The 18,599-nt window shown below is 43.7% G+C and overlaps 1 protein-coding gene across 3 annotated transcripts in view; it reads right to left on the minus strand.

The window, feature by feature from the left end:
• Positions 1–18,599, minus strand: part of LOC108718268 (intersectin-2) — a 94,527-nt gene that overhangs the window by 23,321 nt on the left and 52,607 nt on the right. For 2 of the 3 annotated variants that reach the window (XM_041565075.1, XM_041565076.1), the window contains exons 16-18: positions 14,438–14,586; positions 13,300–13,380; positions 559–695 (exon numbers count right to left, since the gene is read on the minus strand). In XM_041565075.1, coding sequence (XP_041421009.1) covers positions 559–695; positions 13,300–13,380; positions 14,438–14,586 — 367 coding nt within the window. The remainder of the gene's footprint in view (positions 1–558; positions 696–13,299; positions 13,381–14,437; positions 14,587–18,599) is intronic. The other variant, XM_018265982.2, reaches the window with a different exon arrangement.

Raw genomic sequence — 18,599 nt, forward strand, 5'->3', positions numbered from 1 at the left:
AACAGTACATGTATCCCTTAATATCTTGGAATTAAAAGAAAATAATTAATGAATTTAAATTACAAAAGCTCTTAGAATAGCACCCTTATCAGTTTTGCAATCGCTTATTTTAAAGGTTTACTTATCCTTTAATTGTAGGGCTGCACCGAATCCATGATTAGGTTCTGTATTCGGCCGTTTTCAGCAGGATTCGAATTCGGGCCGAATCCTTGTGCCTGGCTGAACCAAATCCTTAAAATAATGTGACCTTTCGTCACAAAACAAGGAAGCAAAAAAAAATGTTGACGCACAAGACCCTGGCCTTCACTCATTTGCATATGCAAATTAGGGTTCAGATTCGGCCGAACCTTTTCCAAAGGATTCATAGGTTGGGCAGAATCCAAAATAGTGGATTCCGTGCATCCCTATTTAAGTGCAGCCCAAAGTTAGGACTATGATTACATAGTGAAGCCCTCAAGAAGACCTTGCAAGGCCCATTTATGAAACACCCCAGATTTATTGCAGGATAACAATTTTATAAAAGATATGGCTTGTTCTGCAGCAAAGCTGATTTATTACCTTGCAGCCTCCTCTTCCTCCTGCTTCTTTTGGGCCTGCTCGGCTCGTTTCTGCTCTATTTCCCTCAGTTTTTCTTGCTTGATCTTCTGCAACTGATGTAAGGCAGCCTGTTGCTTACTGTAGCTTTCTCTCAGATCCTGGTCAAGAGACAGCAGAAAGCACATAGTGAATACGGAGTGAGACAGGAGGGGAGCAGGAGGTGTAATACAACGAAGAGCTATGGTATCATTGGCACATGCATGGACGTGTGAAGATCTGAAGCCCAACAAAGATGGAGGCACCATATGGAGAAACAAGGGAACTGTAGGCATTCCTCGTACTGTAGAAAATATGCAGTACAAAAACAATGGGTTTGAAAAGTCTGACAAGAATACAAAATGCTGTAAAACGTGACACTGTATTGCAATGTTTTGGGGCCACAATATAGTATAGTGTTTTCTCCAGTCACTGCTGAATATTCTGGAATTTTCTTTTCACCAGCTTTGAAATCTGCTGAATCAGGCACTGATTATTGTTGTTCACCTTTCCAACACTTTTTATCAGTGGAGTTACTTTCAAATTATTCACAATAAACAACGTTTTTTTCAATTGCTTTTCATCTTTTATTTTTTACCGTTCTCCCAAAAAATCTAAAGTTTCAGTTTCAGTGTTTCAGTCTGGCAGCTCAGAGATCCAGGATCCAAGTCGATACACAAGACTGATTAATAATCAGAATATACAGACTGCACTGGGTCCTGTGTTGTCATGTAATCTAATGTGGATTTTATAGTTTTTGTATTGTTTAATACAAACTTTCTCCAACTCTGCAGAACCATTGGCTGCAGCAAAATAATCCTCCAAATAGAATCCAAATTAATCTGTTTCAATCTGGCTCCATGATCTTTGTCCCTGCAGCTGGAGTTGGAAACAGTAAAGGCAAAAATAAAATCCAATACCAATCTCGACACAGTCGCCGACTGCTCTACAGGGAAACAAACAAAGCTGCTTGAGTTCTACATGGCTGGGAAGTAAGGCTGGGGCTCCCCCTGCTGTTCATAAGTATGATTGTTTCCCTGCAGAGCAGTTAGGGACCGTCTGACAATTCCAATCCACAGCAGTAAATAAAGGGAGAATTTCACTACCTACAGTCAGGTTTCATATAATTAAAGTATATTGGAGATAGGTTTTTTTTTTTTCATACTTGCGGCGCTTCGTTTTCCGAAGTCGCCCGAAGTTGCCTCACGAGGAAACTTCGGAAAACAAAGCGCCTTGAGTGCCATGCCGCAGGTGATTTTTCATTCTAGCAGGCGGAAGCAGTTCGGGGAGATTAGTAGCCCCAAAGAACAGGCGATTAGTTGCTGGGCGACTAAATCTCCCCGAATCTTCCCGTGTACCCCAACCCTAAACCTCTGAGATAGCTTTTTGTAGCCTTCCCCTAAACCATGATACTGAACAATTGTTGTTTTCAGATCATTTGAGAGTTGTTTTGAGGATCCCATGCTGTCACTCTTCAGAGGAGAGTCAAACAGAAGCACAACTTGCAATTGGCCACCTTAAATACCTTTTCTCATGACGTTCAAGGCTTAACAAGCCAATCCAAACAATTTGATTTTGCCAGTAATCAGTATTGAGCAATTACATGCATTCAAATTTACAAGGGTACCCACATTTTTGCACAGCCAGTTTTTCATATTTGATTTAATTTCATATAACTGAATACTGCTTCACTAAAAATCTTTGTTCAGAAAACACCCCAGTACTCAGATGTTCCTGGAAAATGAAAGACAAACCACTTTATCTTATCTTTTTTGTTGAAAATGGAGTAAGTTATTATGCTGGCTGAGAGGGGTTCGCAAACTTTTTCATATGACTGTACAAAGAACTCATAACAAATAATATTTAATACTTAGTAGAAAAGCCTTTGTTGATAATGACAGATTCAAGACGCCTCCTGTATGGAGAAACTAGTCTCATGCATTGCTCAGGGGTGATTTTGGCTCATACTTCCACAAAAACTGTCTGCAAATCTTGAAGGTTCCAGGGGCCTCTTCTATGAATTCTGATGTTCAGTTCTTTCCATATATTTTTAATTGGATTCAAGTCGGGTGATTGACTTGGCCATTCTAGCGGCTTTATTTTCTCTCTGAAAACAACTGAGAGTTTCCTTGGCTGTGTGTTTGGGACCATTGTTTTGTTGAAATGTCCACCCTTGTTTCATCTTCAGTAATGACAGCAGATTCTTATCAAGAATTCAGCCAAAGTAGTAGTAAGTACAGATATATTTTTTTGAATTTATTCATCTATTCACTGATGTGATTAATCCTATCAATGTATATTTTAGATAATTTATATGTATATAATGAACTCCTGAAATGTATTAATTAATTCATTTATCTGGTGAACTCCTCTAATGTGTTAGCCAATAAAATATGGCAAGGGAATGAGGAGGGGTATATTTGGAACACCTGAGCGAGATGGAATTCAGCCTCTGATGAAGTGAAAGTTCACGAAACGAATTAGGCCAGGAGCTTGTCCTATGAGTGTAAATCAATTAATGCAATATATTTTGAACCTTATCACCAAGCCTCCTCCCTGTCTTGCCTGAAACAATTTCCCCATCATCCACGATGCTGAGGATTCATTACCTGCATCGAGTGAACTCTTGCAGCTGTGGCAGACCAGCGTGTGGGAGTTGGTGGAACGAGAGGCAGCCGGAAAGATTGTAAGCCGCACTACAACTGATATACAAGTGATGTCGAGCGGATCCTGTAAGTAATAACCAAGCGGAGCTTTAGCATTTGCATTCAGATAGTGTGCAACCTTGGTCTTCTCTCTCTTGCCTGTTTTTTCCTAAGGTGGGTCGACGCCGTGCTGCTTCATTTGGAGTGTGAGGACTGTGTTCGTTGTGTGTGGCAGAGAGGCTTATCTCGGTTTTGAGAGAGAAGAGAAATCTTTGAAAAGAAGGAGGGACGCAAGGGTCTGGTGAAACTTTTTTTACAGGAAGTGCATACAATTCCCTTTATCTGTACTCATTTCTTTTAGGTTTGGAAACCTGTATGTGTTGCGCATCTATTTAATTTTCCCTTGCGCAGGGTGTGAACACTAACCTTTTAAAGTAGTAGTAAAAATTGGTCAAACGCAGGTAACTTCTGCAAATTTAGGGTGCTTTCATTAACACACAACATGTTTCGAGCAGAAGCCCCTTTTCAAGTTACTTTAAAAAGAGCTTCTGCTTGAAACATGTAGTGTGTCAATAAAAGCACCCTAAATTTGCAGCAATTACCTGTGTTTGACCAATTCTTACTGCTGAATACATAGCTTCATTGGACGGAAGCAGTGAGAATGGTCTAGATAAAGGCTGAATCTGCATCTTGTTCATGTATGAAGATGGTCTTCTTATCAAGAAGAAGAAGGTACATTTCTCCAGTCATCATTTCTTCAACTATATATTATGACTGTACCATATGCTGAAAAACAGCCCAACACCATGATGTTCCCACCTCCAAACTTCACTGTTGGGTATAGAGTTTTTGGGTGATGTGCAGAGCCATTTCGCCTCCAAACATGGTATGTGCAAAGACATCCAAAGAGTTAAATTTTGGTCTCATCTGATCAGACTTATTCTCCCAGGATTTCATTGGCTTGTCCAAATGTTGTGCAGCAAACTATAAACATGTGTCACGGCCGGCACCCAATACCAGAACAAGTGCCAAGCACCCTGGTCTCGGCTCGACTTCACCAGTAGTGTGACCACTGTTGGGCTTCGGGAGGAGCCCTCAGCTTACTTGGGTGCCACCTGGACTTAACGAGGGTTGCAAGGCGAGATGTTCTGGCTGGCGAAGGGGCACGGCTGTTTAGCAGAGTCTTTAGGCCGAAGGTCACGGTACAAAGGTCAAGGCAAGCGGATGGTCAGACAGGCTGGGTCGAGGCAGGCAGATAACAGAATCGTCAGGCAGGCAAGGGTCAAAACCGGGTATCAAACAGGCAGAAGGGATCAGGCAAAGAGTGGTCAAAGTTCAGGCTGGGTCAATATTCAGAATTCAGAGTAGTCAATATACAGGCAGGGTCAAACACAGATTAAAAAACAAGGTCTAGGCTCAGGAACAGAAAGCACAAGGCTAGGAAGCACCAGGATATCAATCCTATCACGGGCAATATACAATTACAAACTGTCCCTTTAAATACATTTAAAATTCGCGCCATTGCGCGCTGACGTCATACGTTTTCATACACTTTAAGACGTGGACGGAAGCGGCGCGCGCCCTAGGCGCAGAAGATCCCTGCGGGCGTCCCCGCGGAACTCCACCACCCCTACCGGGGTAAGTTATTACAACATGCTTCAACACGCTTTTTCTTCAGCAGTCTTGCCCGCTGAGCGTGTATAGAGGCCATGTTGGTTACATAGTTAGTTACATAGTTAAATTGGGTTGAAAAAAGACAAAGTCCATCAAGTTGAACCCCTCCAAATGAAAACCCAGCATCCTTACACATACCCCTTCCTACTTTTAATTAAATTCTATATACCCATACCTATACTAACTATAGAGCTTAGTATCACAATAGCCTTTGATATACCGTAATGTCTGTCCAAAAAATCATCCAAGTCCCTCTTATAGTCATTAACGAAATCAGCATCACAACATCACCCGGCAGTGCATTCCCCAACCTCACTGTCCTCACTGTGAAGAACCCCCTACGTTGCTTCAAATGAAAGTTCTTTTCTTCTAGTCTAAAGGGGAGGCCTCTGGTACGGTGATCCACTTTATGGGTAAAAAGGTCCCCTGCTATTTGTCTATAAAGTCCTCTAATGTACTTGTACAGTGTAATCATGTCCCCTCGCAAGCGCCTTTTTTCCAGAGAAAACAATCCCAACCTTGACAGTCTACCCTCATAATTTAAGTCTTCCCACCCTCTAACCAGTTTAGTTGCACTTAGTCTCTGCACTCTCTCCAGCTCATTTATATCCCTCTTAAGGACTGGAGTCCAAAACTGCCCCCATACTCCAGATAAAGCCTCACCAGGGACCTATAAAGAGACATAATTATTTTTTCATCTCTTGAGTTAATGCCCTTTTTTATACAAGACAGAACTCTATTTGCTTTAGTAGCCACAGAATGACACTGCCCAGAATTAGACAACTTGTTATCTACAAAGACCCCTAGATCCTTCTCATTTAAGGAAACTCCCAACACACTGCCATTTAGTGCATAACCTGCATTTATCAACATTGAACCTCATTTTCCAGTTTGCTGCCCAGTTTCCCAGTTTAGACAAATCACTGTGCAAAGTGGCAGCATCCTGCATGGAACCTATAGTTCTGCACAATTTAGTCTCATCTGCAAAAATAGAAACAGTACTTTCAATGGCCACCTCCAGGTCATTAATAAACAAGTTGAAAAGCAAGGGACCTAGTACAGAGCCCTGCGGTACTCCACTAACAACACTGGTCCAATTAGAAAATGTTCCATTTACCACCACTCTTTGTAGTCTATCTTTTAGCCAGTTCTCTAGCCAGTACAATAATTATTGTTTTCTTTCAAACAACTGTACTTGCTAATTCAAGATCTTTCTGAAGCACTCCACGAGTGATCCTTGGCTCTTGAACAACTCTTCTGATTATTCTTTTGACTGCTTTATCAGAAATCTTGTGAGGAGCACCTGGTTGTGGCTGGTTTATTGAGAAATAATGTTCTTTCCACTTCTGAATTACTTCCCCAACTGGAACATTCAGAAGCTTAGAAATACGTCTGTAACCAATGCCATCAGAATGTTGTGCAACAATAAGGATGTGAAAGTCTCGAGAGAGCTCTTTGCTTTTGCTCTTTACCCATCATGAGATGCTTCTTGTGTGATAACTTGATAATGAGAAGCCTTTTTATAGACCATCAATTAGGACAAAACCAGTGAATATTAATTTGCACTGATAGAGGACAGGATTGCTTTCTAAATACTGACAGATTTCAGCAGGTTTATTGGCTTTCCAGGCCTTTTTGCACCTCTTTTTGTTTATGTGTTCAATACTTATACCCGGTCATTCGACTTTACTACACATTACTTAATTTATGGACTTAACTCTTTTGAGTTCTTTGTACGTGTGGTTTATTACATTCATCGGGTGTAATTTTCATGTCAATAGCCCCATTAGAAATAAATTTTTAAAAAAACGACGTGTTCAATACTTATTTTCCCCACTGGATATATCACACACACATACGCAAGGCCTCTTCCAATTAGGGATGCACTGAATCCACTATTTCTCTAGAACGGCCCTTCCTGTCAGTGCAGCAACCATGGGTTAAGTATCCACCTCCGGAGGCAGGACAGAAGAAAAAATTAGAATCTCGACTCCGCCCCCTTCATATAAGCTCGTGCTCCTCCTGATTCCCCTCAGTTTTTTTCTTCTGTCCTACTAGGAGGTTTGGACAGCACACTCTGTGTTATATTTTATTATTTATTTTTACCGGTTTTTTTCTTTCCATTCTGAAGACGGAAATTTACCAGAGCAGGAGGCATCCTAGCTCTTATCTCACCTTTATGTGACTAATCCCTAACCTACCTCCACTCCTCAGGACTGGCGAATGGTTACAAAAAGGGGATTACTACAGCACAACCATCCTTCAAGGAAGGTACTGCTGCTTGGCGCACTTTTAGGTTTTCCCTACAGCCGCGGCAACAACGCCACGGGCTTATGGGGCACCGCATTCTCTATTACGCGCAGTTCCTGTTAAGGACGCGCGCGTGAGTTTTTTCGCGCCACAACGAGGCGCGCGCGTATACGCGTACACGCAGGGAACGTGCTTACTGGGCGCCATCTTGGATTTCAATCCACACGCGCCGGAGCTCACAGAAGCACTACAAGCTGAGCCTTGCCACCAGACAGGTACAAGTTCAGTAGCAATGAACCGCTACATGCGCTTATTAACTCAGCGACTTACTTATGACAGTTTTCAACGCATACCAAGTAGATCACAGCATATTGTCTACACACTGCGCAACATGATTTTCCCTACATACTTTTAATGCACTTGAATTAGCACTTACATGCCTATAGGCAGTGTGAGCTATGTATTCACGGCTAGGTTTTCCCTGAAGGGACCTTTAGTTCTAAGACATATCTGTATGTTTTATTCCAGACGATACACCATGGATGCTGATTTGGGTCTGGAAGAGCTTAGGAAAGACATGTCCTCAGCTACGCCCAAGACAAAAAGGGCAGATAAAAGATCACAAAACACAAAGAAATGCAGATTCTGTAAACATTCATTACGTAAAGGGGAACAAGGTGTCTGCCTAGACTGTGCAGAACCCGCAGATCTTCCACCAACTTTATCACCACAACCTATTCCATTGCAACAACCTGAGGCTAATTCACCTCAATTAGATGCTCAGGATCCTTCTACCTCAAAACCTCCTCAACTAGAGGAATTGTTTGATTGGATTAAATCAACCATTCAATCTTCCATTGCCCCTCCAACTAAGCCTAGTAAAAAACGACGGGCACATACTATCCCAGATTCGGATTCTTCGGATTCTAAGTCAACTAGTGATCTAAATAGTGATGTTGAGCCAGGCGAAGTTTCTGATACAGAAGATTCTTCAGATGACTCAGACACACAACGTCATTACCGCTCCATTGCAGGCCCAGAAACCGCAAAGCGTTTACTTCGCGAAATGCTAGCTACATTAGAGATTAAGGATGAGACAACAGCCACATCAAAAGCTGACAGGGTATTAGGGATTCAACCCAAAAAGTGTAGAACCTTTCCGGTTTTTCGTTCAATATCTCAAGTGATAGAAACTGAGTGGTCAAAACCAGACCACCGCCTCACTCAAACTCAAAGGTTCCAAAACACTTACCCCGTTCCAGAGGAACAACGTAAAGTGTGGGACAAGGCCCCTAAAGTTGACTCAGCGGTAGCTCGCTTATCCAAGAACACAACTCTACCAACAGAGGAAGCGGCTTTCAAGGAGCCGATGGATAAAAAGATGGAAGGGTCCTTGAGGAGAGGGTATACTCATGCCACCTCGATTCTAAGACCTGCTGTTGCATCGGCGGGATTGGCTCGCACTGCCAGATTTTGGTGCCAGGAATTGCAAAAGAATCCTCCTTCACTAGAGGTCTTACATGAAGAACTACAACGTCTTAGCTCAGCGTTCGCCTTCTTGGCAGATGCAGCCATGGACACAGTTAGGTTGGCAGCCAAAACCAGTGTCGATACAGTAGTTGCTAGACGAGCACTTTGGTTACGTCATTGGTCTGGAGATACAGCATCCAAGACCAAGTTAATGAACCTGAGATTTACTGGGGACACACTCTTCGGTCCAGACCTCAAGCAGATCATTACTGAAGTTACAGGTGGTAAGAGCACATTTTTGCCTTCAGGCAAGAAACCCAGATCAGACCAGCCCACTAGATCTTTTAATAGACCCTGGAGCTCCCAGGGCCGACCATTTCGTTCCTTTCGTAATTCCACCTTTCGTCCTGCACAATCGAGCGGCGAGACGAGAAAAGGCAGACAAACCTGGCCCAACCAACAGAGACAGAGCAGGAAACCCGTTCCATCAAAGCCCAATTCAGCCTGACTCCAGCTTGGGCAAGCGGGGGTAGGAGGTCGTCTTCAGCAATTTTTCCAGTATGGCGAGACCACATACAGGACAACTGGGTGCTCACAATCATAGCAGAAGGGTACCGAATCCCATTCGACAGCCTACCTCCTCGCACTTTCAAACGCTCATCTACACCAAAAAACTCATCCAAAAGACTCGCCCTGACGACAATAGTAAACGAACTGAAACACAACAATGTCATTGTACCAGTACCTGCCGAAGAACGTTACAGAGGTTTCTACTCGAATCTCTTTTTGGTCTTAAAGAAGGAGGGTACCTTCAGACCAGTATTAAACCTAAAAACCTTAAACAAGCAGGTGTCCAAACAGAGATTCCGCATGGAGTCCATCCGGTCGGTGGTAATGTCAATGACCCACAATTGTTTCATGACCAAGGTAGACCTTCAGGATGCCTACTTGCATGTACCCATCAGGAGGGCATCCCAACAATATCTACGGTTTACAGTGCTCGGAGAACATTACCAATTCAAGGCACTTCCATTCGGCCTTTCCACGGCACCCCGAGTGTTCACGAAGGTACTCAGCCCATTGATTGCACACCTCAGGCGTCTAGGAATCTCAGTCACACCTTATCTGGACGACCTCCTAATCAGAGCTCCGTCCTAACGACCAGAGTCACAACGACACCCAAATTTGTGTCACAATACTCCAACAACACGGTTGGATTATAAATTACAGAAAGAGTCACCTCACGCCCACACAACAAATTCAATTCTTAGGAATGTTGTTCGACTCCTCCCGTCAGACTACGTCTCTGCCCTTGGAGAAGATTCAAACAATCGTACACACTGCTCAACAAGTCTGCACTCAGACCACCATTTCAGCGGACCGCTGCCTCCAGTTATTAGGCTACATGGTAGCAGCGTTGGAAGCACTGCCTTTCGGCAGATTCCACATGAGAGACTTTCAGAATCACTTTCTACATCTTTGGAACAAGAACCACTCCAACTTGTCGCAACAAATTCCACTTACCATGCAAGTCAAACGTTCACTGACTTGGTGGACAACACCACAAAATCTTTCTCAAGGCAAGACATGGGCCTTACCCCAGTGGACCGTACTGACCACGGACGCCAGCCTCACCGGCTGGGGGGCAACTTGGCCACCTCGAACTTGCCAAGGGACATGGTCACAGGCAGAATCAAAACTCCCTATAAATGTGTTAGAAATCAGAGCAATACGGAATGCCATAGCTCATTGGTCTCGAGACTTACAAAACATACCACTACGCATTCAGTCCGACAATGCCACCGCGGTTGCCTACCTCAACAAGCAGGGAGGAACCCGCAGCAACAGAGCGATGAGGGAGGTAGCCCACATACTCACCTGGGCAGAACTTCATGTCCCAGCCATCTCCGCAGTCTTCATTCCGGGCGTCCTGAACTGGGAGGCGGATTACCTCAGCCGCCAGCGGATAGACCAAGGAGAGTGGTCTCTCCGCTTGGACGTCTTCACGCAGTTAGTAACCAGATGGGGAAGACCAGACATAGACATGTTTGCGTCCAGACACAATTTCAAAGTTCCTACCTACTGCGCCAGGTCACAGGACCCGAAGGCGGCTTACGTAGACGCATTAGTGATACCGTGGATTTTCAAGAGAGTCTATGCCTTCCCTCCACTAGCACTTCTTCCAAGAGTGATACGCAAGATACGGCAAGAACGGACGGAAACCATTCTCATTGCCCCGGATTGGCCGCGGAGACCTTGGTACTCCGAACTCATCAACATGTCAGCAGCTCCACCATGGCGGCTGCCTCTCACACCAGAATTGCTCACTCAAGGACCAATAAAACACGACAACCTGCAGCGGTTGCATTTGACGGCTTGGCTGTTGAAACCGAATTGTGGCGTTCCAAAGGGTTTTCGGAAGAAGCCACTGACATTCTGTTGAAAGCCCGAAAACGGTCCACATCTAGAGTCTATCATAGAACTTGGAAAGCTTTCATAGACTGGTGTGAACCCAGGCAGTTTCAGTGGCAGCAAGCATCAGTTCCAACAATTGTTGAATTCCTTACTCGGGGGTTCCATTTAGGTCTCTCCTTAGCAACCCTCAAAGGCCAGATCTCAGCCCTTTCTATTCTACTACAACATCAGTGGGCAGGGGAACCAGATATCTTGCAGTTCATGCAGGGAGTGGGTAAGGTTAGGCCTCCATACAGGGACCCAACACCACCCTGGGATCTTACACTTGTCCTCAATGTATTACAGGGTCCCCCGTTTGAGCCTTTGGCTTCCTGCTCGCTTAAATTTCTTACCTGGAAGATGACGTTTCTCTTAGCCATTACCTCAGCAAAACGAGTCTCTGACATGGCAGCCCTATCTTGTAAGGAACCCTGGCTTATTTTGCATCAGGACAGGGCAGTTTTCAGGACTATTCCAGTTTTCCAGCCCAAGGTGGTTTCTGCTTTCCACATAAATGAAGAAATTAATCTTCCTTCTTTCTGCCCTAGGCCAGCTAATCCCAAGGAAAAGGCACTTCATAAACTAGATGTAGTGAGAGCAGTTCGCTATTACCTAGACAGGTCCAAGGATTATAGGAAATCAGATTCCTTTTTGGTTACGTATGGTCAGAACAAAGGGTCACCTGCTTCTAAACGCACAGTTGCTAGATGGCTGGTTGAGACGATCAATTGTGCTTATGACCTTAGTCACAAACCTAGGCCCTTCAAAGTCCGAGCTCATTCTACCAGAGCACTAAGTGCATCCTGGGCCTTGTATAATCTGGCCACTCCAGAACAAATCTGTAAGGCAGCCACTTGGGCTTCTTTGTCTACATTCGCAAAATTTTATAGACTTCATGTGTTTCATTCAACTCCTGCTGCTTTTGGTCGAAAAGTACTTCAAGCAGTTGTGAGGAAACAGTAAATTGAACCCGGCCCTAAAAAAGATGGGACAGCTTTCGGACGTCCCCATGGTTGCTGCACTGACAGGAAGGGCCGTTCTAGAGAAAGATGGATTTTCGACTTACCGGAAAATCTTTTTCTAGACGGCCTGGACTGTCAGTGCAGTAAGCCCCACCCTTTCATTATAGTTCAATATTGTTGCCAGTTGGCGAGTTAATACTGTTGTTATTATGAATCTCTTCTCGCTCTTCTCTGCTATCCTTTCTCTTCTCCTATCTGAGCTGTCAGACCAAACTGAGGGGAATCAGGAGGAGCACGAGCTTATATGAAGGGGGCGGAGTCGAGATTCTAATTTTTTCTTCTGTCCTGCCTCCGGAGGTGGATACTTAACCCATGGTTGCTGCACTGACAGTCCAGGCCGTCTAGAAAAAGATTTTCCGGTAAGTCGAAAATCCATCTTTAGGATTCGGCCAAACCTATGAATCCTTTGTGAAAGATTCTGCCGAATACTGTAATGCTGCTCTGAGTCCTCTGTCAAAAGGAACACCACATTTCTTTCCTTCTATTGTGTACTCATGGGCTTCTGTATCAGACTTCCAGTTTTCAGCTTTAACCTTCAGGGCTAGGGCTTGAGCATGCTCAGTTTGCTCCTCTCTCCCTCTCCCCCCCTCCTTGCTGTAATCTGAGCCTAGAGCTATGAGCAGTGAGAGAATCAGGCAGGAAGTGATGTTACAACAAGCTAATATGGCAGCTGCTATCCTAAACAAACAGTTTCTAGAGCTGTTTACTCAGGTATGGTACAGCATTCCACAGAATAAATATAGTGTTATAACTTGCACTATTGTGTCTAATCTATTGGCAATAAACTGCCTCAATAGCTTTCCTTCTCCTTTAATAATTTACAAATATATTAAAACTTGTTAATTAACAGTCAGTCTCCTACAGATAACCAAGGGAGCAAACATGCAGATACCCTCACATTTTACCCTATCTGACCATCAAAGTTGGAGAGCCCCTCCCACTGCTATGGGCCCCACTGGAGGGCCAGCCCCGCGGTATGGGGATAAATGTTCTAAAATCACTGAAATTATAAAATAAACAAGGAAGTGAAAAAAGTGAAAAGCACAAATCCATTGTTTCTGCTAAAGTCCTGCAGAGCCAACCCAAGCATGTGGAACAGGGTAAAGTCACGCACCCAAACGAGCACATAGAGGATATGAAAGCAGGAGATGAAAAGATAAGAGCAGCTAGAAAGAGATAACAGGTAAACGAGGCATAGAGATGAAATTAACCTTAAGCAAGAGGAAGAGACTGCTGAGGCAGCTGAGAAGAGACAATAGGCACTGTAGAACAGAGTCATCCATATTCTCATGCTGTAAGATAAGGCAGATAAAGGAGCCACATTAACTGTTGCACTGACCCCCCACTAGAAGAAATGCAGAGAAACCTTTTTCATAATTTAAAAGGAAACTATTGCAAAAATGAAAATATAATATTAGTGTCAGCATACTGAAATAAGAAACTTTCTGAATACAATCTAAAAATTCTGTACTGTTTCTGAAATAATCTAGTTTATGTTTACTATTCCTCTCTCAGCATTTGTTTCTCTTCATTCTGTCTTCATGCAGCAGTTGGGTGTCAGATGAATGATCCAATATATCTTATAGGGGGGCTTCTTTTACCTAGAAGATGTATTAGAGCTCACTATTAAAATCACCAGACATCATGTCTCTCTATATGCAGGATTTGTGCAAAAGGCAGTTATTTTGTTAGATTTTGTTTGTACTGGAATCAGTTATTTGAGTGAGCTCTAATACTTATGCTGGGAAAGGGAGCCCCTCTATAAGATATATTGGATCTAACTGTCGATTAATATCTGACACCCAACTGCTGCATGAAGAGAGAATGAGGAAAAACAGATACTGAGAGTGAGATAGTGAAGATAAACTCGATTATTTCAGAAACAATGCAGAATATTTAATTAATTGTATTTAGAAAGTTTCTTACTTCAGTATGAGGAAGCTTATATAAAATTTTTATTTTTGGGATAGTTCCCCTTTAAATATTAAAGAGTTACAACAAAATTGCTAAGATTAACGACTGGAAGCAGCTGCTGTAGAACTACAATTCCTTAGGGATGCTGGAAGTTGCTATTCAACAACAGTTAGAGGGCATCCATGATTTATGTCAGATTAATGGCTTTCCTGCACTGCCTGGTAAGCAATAGAGACCAGATTCACATCCAGGCAGCACCAACCAATCATAATGAAGTCAATCCATATTTTCAGCATTCCCAGTATAGTCTTTTTAGAATTTAGACAAAACATAGAACTATATCCCCTCACCTCAGTGAGCATCAAGTGCACAATAAAGAAGGCACTTTTGCATGGGTGATCACTTGGGGTGATAGCAGCAATTGGTTCTACTTACCTTAAGTTGGTTATTGAATGAGTTCATTTCCTGCAGCTTTGAACTTGTTTCCTTCTCCAGGGCCTCCAGCTGTTCCCGAAGTCTTTGGCACAGACCATCTTTCTCCGAGACTTTTTTCTGAAGTCCATGAAAACCAGTGCCTGATTGGTCTGAAATAATCAGATTGAGGTTTTATGTTTTTAAGTATGAAGGGTAACACTGCAACACCAAAAAATGAGATTAAAGGAACAGTAACATCAAAAAAAGAAGTGTTTTTAAAGTAATAAAAATATAATCAGAGCCGGATTAAGACTAAACAGGGCCCTAGGCAAGGTAGCCCACCATCCCTCCACCTTGAACCACCTAAAGTTACAGTTGTAAAAGAAGCAATGCTATGCTAGCGCATACCTCCCAACATTTTGGAAATCAAAAGAGGGACAAAAAAGTTGGTGCACATCGAAATGTTTGATCATGCCCATTTTTGAAGTCACACCCTATAATTACCATGTTCATTTTAGAAAATTTGGCAGGTTATGAAAGTTTGAACATATTTCTATGTTTTTTTTCAGTTATTACAGTTGTGCACAATCCCACTACCAGAGACCCTTTACAATTTACTTTGCCCCCAAATTTTTTTGAAGTTTTTTGTAGTGGTTTTTTTTTTTTTTTGCATCTTTTTGGGGTTTTTTGTAGTTTTTTTTCTCAGTTCTGTCTTCCTCACAGGCCCTTTTCAATTTTACCCCCAGATCACTTCACTGCCTCCACCTCCCCCCCTTACAAGCCAGTCAGACAGTTCTACTCTTTCTCCTCCCCCCTGTGATGCAATGGGGCCAGACGCGCCGTGACGTCAACGCACCACACGGTTAGGGGGGCCTGGACCCTGGAAGATCCAATATGTGTTTTTTTTTGTTATCCAGGGCCGGGCCCCTAGAGCTGGCCCTAGGGCGCCTATTGGGTAATCCGACCCCTAATATAATGCAGTGTTGTCCTGCACTGGCAAAACTGCTGTGTTTGCATCAGAAACACTACTATAGTGTATTTAAAGTATTATTCAAAGCATTAAAGCACAGGATACATAGTAAATAAATAAGTACTTCTATAGTTTATATAAACAATCTGCTGTGTAGCCATTGGGGCATCCATTCAAGCACAGGATACACAGTAGATAACAGATAAGTACTACTATAGTTTATATAAATAAGCTGCTGTGTAGCCATGGGGGCAGCCGTTCAAGCACAGGATACACAATAGATAACAGATAAGTACTACTATAGTTTATATAAACAAGCTGCTGTGTAGCAGCCATTCAAAGGGGAAAGCCTCAGGTTACACAGCAGATAAGCTCTTTTTTGGTGTTACTGTTCATTTAACAAAGAATATGGCCATCTTATTATAGCCCTTTAGCAGTGAAGTTCTGTGTCTCCATAGATGCCCCAGTAGCTCCCCATCTTCTTTTCTGCTGATTCACTGCACATGCTCTGTGCTGCTGTCACTTACTGAGTTTAGGGACCCACTCACAATATACAGTACACATAGAATATAAAATTTACAATACAACACTTTATAGTAATAAATTCAGACCCAAGTTACATGGCACCATTGTCATTGTCAAAACTGATTAATAATCAGCCCTGTAGCTTCTTTGACAGATGTAACGCCACTATCTGCTAATCTTTGGATGATTTCACACTCAGCATGTGCAGTGCCACAGGCACTCAACAGATGGTCTAACAAGATCCAAGATGGAGAGCTGCTGGTGACAACTTGCAAGGCCTGGATCATTACTGCTACAGGGCTGCTAAAGTAACTTCAGTACATAAAATACAGTATTTCTAGGGATATTTATATATACTGGCATACCAGTTGTCCACTATGAACAATTGGGGTGGCAGTAAGGAGCTAGATGTCCACTTCCCTTTTTTCAAAATTCTTACCTGCAAGCACTGGTCAAAATGTAGAAAATATACAAACAATGTTAGACGAGAAAAGTAATAAGGTGCAATTATCCTTAAAGGGATACTGTCATGGAAAAAAAAGGAGATTTTGTGTACTCACTGTAAAATCATTTTCTCTCTGGTAGCTGGGGGACACAGGGAACCATGGGGTATAGTGGATGCCATTAGGAGATAGGACACAACAATAAAGAAATCTAAATCCTACTCTAGTATAGGTAAATGTAAAAACATCCGAGCAGCTTCTTCAGTTCAACTGACTGGTGTGGGAAATTCTCGGCATATAAACTCTTCCATTTATCCAATTTCAATGGCACATTGTAACTCTTCAAAGAGGTGACATCTGAAGAAATTCACAGAGGTGTTGATTCTGTGTAGTTACTGTGATTGGATTAGCCAATGTGTCATGCAACTCCTAGATACAGGTGTTACTTGTGAGAATTGCATGAATGGATGTGTGAAGTGTTCTGAAAACTCCAGGGTACAGATGTTAGAACAGCATTGTATGTAGCAGACAGGTGGTGTCGAAGGCCCCCGCCTCTGTTCAGGGATGGTTTCTCCACCTTGACATGAATCGATGACCTCTTTCACGCCTCGTTGAAACCATCGGTCTTCTTTATACAATATTTGGACCTTGCTGTCTTCAAAGGAGTGTCCCTTGTCTTTTAGGTGTAGAAAGACAGCTGAGTCTTGCCCTGTAGAGTTCACCCTCCTATGCTGAGCCATTTGCTTGGAGAGCAGTTGTTTTGTCTCCCCAATGTATAGATCTGTGCACTCCTCGCTACACTGGTCTCCGTATACCACATTGCTTTGTTTTTTTGCCGGAGACGGACAGAAAGTAGGGATGGTTATTTCCTGGTTGATGTGGAATGCTGAAACCACTTTTGGTAGAAAGGTAGGTATTGTGCAAAGCACTGCTCTGCCAGAGTGGAAGGTGAGGAATGGTGATTTGCAGGAAAGAGCACTGATCACGGACACTTGTCTTGCTGAAGCAATTGCAATAAGAAAAACAGTCTTCCATGTGACCCACTGCAGGGGTATGGATGCCAAGGGTTCAAAAGGAGCCCTCTGAAGTGCCTTTAGAACTATGAATTATTTGCTCCAGCTGTGAATGAGTAGGAAAAGTTGGTGAAGACCTACTGTTTCTTTTGAACAGGACCATGGAAGTGTCTGTGCTGGACTGTGGTTCCTGCAACTTGAGAGTTTCCAACACGGAGGCTATGAGGTCATCCACTGCTTCGGAAGAGAATTTTAAAGGTTCTTCTTCCCGACAATCTGAACTGTGAGATACCTCACCCTCTGATAGACACAATCTATCCTTTCTATCTGGGGGCGCTGGTGAGGGGTCTCTGGAGTTATCAACACTTTCCAAGGAGGAAGGAGCCCTGTGTTTGGATCCCCTCAGCCTGGAGTTATCCAATTTGGAAAGGATCTTGTCTAGTGGCAATGCCAGCTTTGGTATGCCTGTAGCTAACTGGGCTGCCCAGTCTGAGATAGGCTGTTGGACTATTGCATGGTCAACAGTAGAGGCAGTAGCAGGGCCCTGAGGGGTTTGTTCGGCCTGTACCTGAGCAGGGGGGATTTCCTGATCAGGCTCAGGTGGGTTGCATTTTGAGCATAGAGGGTCTTTGTGCCCAGAGGGCAATCTATTGCGGCACTTGGCAGAGGCCAAGTATCTGACAGAGGTGGCCGGGGTGCCCCAGGAAAAGAGGGCCTCACTGTTTGTCTCAGACATGGTGTGGTAAGGAAAAGGTTTTTGGATCTAAGGGTGAAAAGGCTCAAGAGCCTTCACCGCGCTGGTACAACAAGCAAGGGGCTAGTTAACCTGATTGCCATGTCCGGCTCCAAGTGCGGCGCCCGCCTGCCGTGGTTCACTGCGCTGTATATGGCCACAGTGTGTGGGGGGGCAGGTAGCGTGTGTTTCGGAAGAGCGTATGGCAGAAGACGCAGTTCTGGTTTTGGCTGTTCGCGCCTGTACGTGACAGCGTGGTGCGCAATGGAGGAAGGGAGCAAGCAACTTAGCCGAATTCTAGCCGGCCTGCCCTCTCCTCAGAGGGAGAATTCCGGCTATTCTCCCCTGCAACTAAGAGCCGCAGTGAGTGCTGCGCACCAGTTCATCAAGTCGCCAGCCTGCAAGTGGTGGTGCGGTTGGGCTTGGAAAAGGGGAAACCCACTCTCTGTTGAGGAGGGCTGTCTCGTTCCTCTAGGGCAGGGGTCCCCAACCTTTTTTA

Source organism: Xenopus laevis, chromosome 5S, assembly GCF_017654675.1.
Source record: "Xenopus laevis strain J_2021 chromosome 5S, Xenopus_laevis_v10.1, whole genome shotgun sequence".
NCBI classification, from domain to species: Eukaryota; Metazoa; Chordata; class Amphibia; order Anura; family Pipidae; genus Xenopus; species Xenopus laevis.